General features: G+C 31.4%; 1 protein-coding gene across 1 annotated transcript; it reads right to left on the reverse strand.

Moving 5' to 3' along the window:
* Nucleotides 1–1,005: 1,005 nt before the first annotated feature.
* LOC111687004 (sodium channel protein Nach-like) lies at nucleotides 1,006–1,779 on the reverse strand (the record flags this gene model as incomplete). The annotated part of the gene is made up of 3 exons (XM_046956135.1): nucleotides 1,006–1,205; nucleotides 1,272–1,523; nucleotides 1,593–1,779. Coding segments are annotated over 3 exons (639 nt in total), but the record flags the coding sequence as incomplete, so codon positions are not given.
* Between the last annotated feature and the right edge of the window lie 195 nt (nucleotides 1,780–1,974).

Genomic DNA, 1,974 nt, shown 5'->3' on the forward strand with positions numbered 1-1,974 from the left:
TAGTCTAGTCATAGTCTAGTCATAGTCTAGTCATAGTCTAGTCATAGTCTAGTCATAGTCTAGTCATAGTCTAGTCATAGTCTAGTCATAGTCTAGTCATAGTTTTGTTAGTTAGTTAGTTAATTAGTTAGTTAGTTAGTTAGTTAGTTAGTTAGTTAGTTAGTTAGTGTTTTAGTTAGTTAGTTAGTATTCCTTAATTCCACAAAACATGCAGTGCATAAATGGCACCCAAATATCTCCAATATATATTTTCATATTCCCTACATAATTTACTTCTGCAATTAAAAAGTGCTCAAAAACATATCCTTCAGCTTTAACCCCTTCTCTTACACAAATAACACAAAGAAAAACTTAAAACACTTCACGATACTTGAAACAAAAACCAAATAAAAAGACTCCCACATACAAGTGCAACTTGATATCAGTTGTACTATTTAAAATAATAAAACCAAACTGTTAATGACAAGTAAAAGTTTAGACAAAACCCTAGTCCTTTAAAACAAACAAGTAGACAAAGTTAAACACTTCAGAATTTGAGTTAAATAAAAGAAAGACAATTCTACAGAAACAATAGTAGAGGTCATAACATGCAACTTCAAAAATAATTATAGAGTTGTTTTCTTTTAAAGAAATAACAATTTGAAAAGAGAAATGCACAAAAAATAGAAAGGACAACCCAAAGAAATGTTTGAGAAGAAAAATATCTGTTAAAAAAACAACTTAAGAATATAACATTTAAATGTTTATGACATTAAGAATACGTTTGTTAAAGTTTTCTATTGCAGATAAGAGATAAACAGTAAAAGCTAATAGAAATGACCAATTTAAGTAGTAACTATTTGTTCACACGACCATCAGTAAAGCTTATTACTTGCACTATAACTTTCACTAGCAAGTTTTCAATTTTAAATCGGATTAAAAATATATTCTCTTTTGGTTGGACTCTGATTTGAATATAACACCATTTTATAACAAGTTTATTAAAATACATATCAAAGCATTGTTTTAGTTATTTGAATCTCTCATAATACTTTCCACAATTTCAGCTTTAATATTGTAACTCTTTCTGTGTAGCCTTAGACGTTTTTTCATCTTATAATATAGCACCGATTTACGAGGAATATCCACTATAAAGAAATAGGCAAATTCTACCAGACTTATCAAAGAACAGCCAATACATAAGCCTGCCAAACCTCCAAAACTTGCTGCAATTACAATAACAAAAAATTAAGCAACAATTTCTTTAAGCTGAGAGACAGCATCTTACGAACCCATCAAATCCGTCCAAGTGTACAAAACTGTAGTTAAAAATACAACAATAAATTCCTGTTGATAGAATAGAGCCAAATCTATATAGCTGTTATTAAACTCTATCTCCATATTACTCATGTAGGCAGTCGTGACCTTAGTTATATAGGTTAATAAGGACTTGCAATTGTAATAACAAGTACATTTCATGACATCGGGAAAATATTCGGCAACATATTTACTTTCGCCGATTTGTTCAAAATATTGCAGTTTATCTGAAAATTGTTAGGAAACGTGGTATTACCTTAGCGGTTCAATATATGAACCAATTCGGGTAAACTTACCATTGTGATAGAACAAACAAGGATAATCGACTAATTTGCAGGGTCTATAGCGGCCCTCCGGATAAAATAGACCAAAAGTACAGTTGCAGAATTTCACCAAATATTCTTGCTGACATTCAGCCTGACAATTCTCGAACATATAACGGTGACCTTGCAAGGACTTGTAGTATTTGCTGTTCAGTTCATCCTGCAAAATGTTAAAATGAATGTTGAACAGACGGACCACACAGTATTTCTATAGAAGAGACCATAGACTAGACTATGACTAGACTATGACTAGACTATGACTAGACTATGACTAGACTATGACTAGACTATGACTGGACTATGACTAGACTATGACTAGACTATGACTAGACTATGACTAGACTATGACTAGACT

The sequence above is a fragment of the Lucilia cuprina genome, unplaced genomic scaffold (genome assembly GCF_022045245.1).
Source record: "Lucilia cuprina isolate Lc7/37 unplaced genomic scaffold, ASM2204524v1 Scaffold_8064, whole genome shotgun sequence".
Lineage (NCBI taxonomy): Eukaryota > Metazoa > Arthropoda > Insecta > Diptera > Calliphoridae > Lucilia > Lucilia cuprina.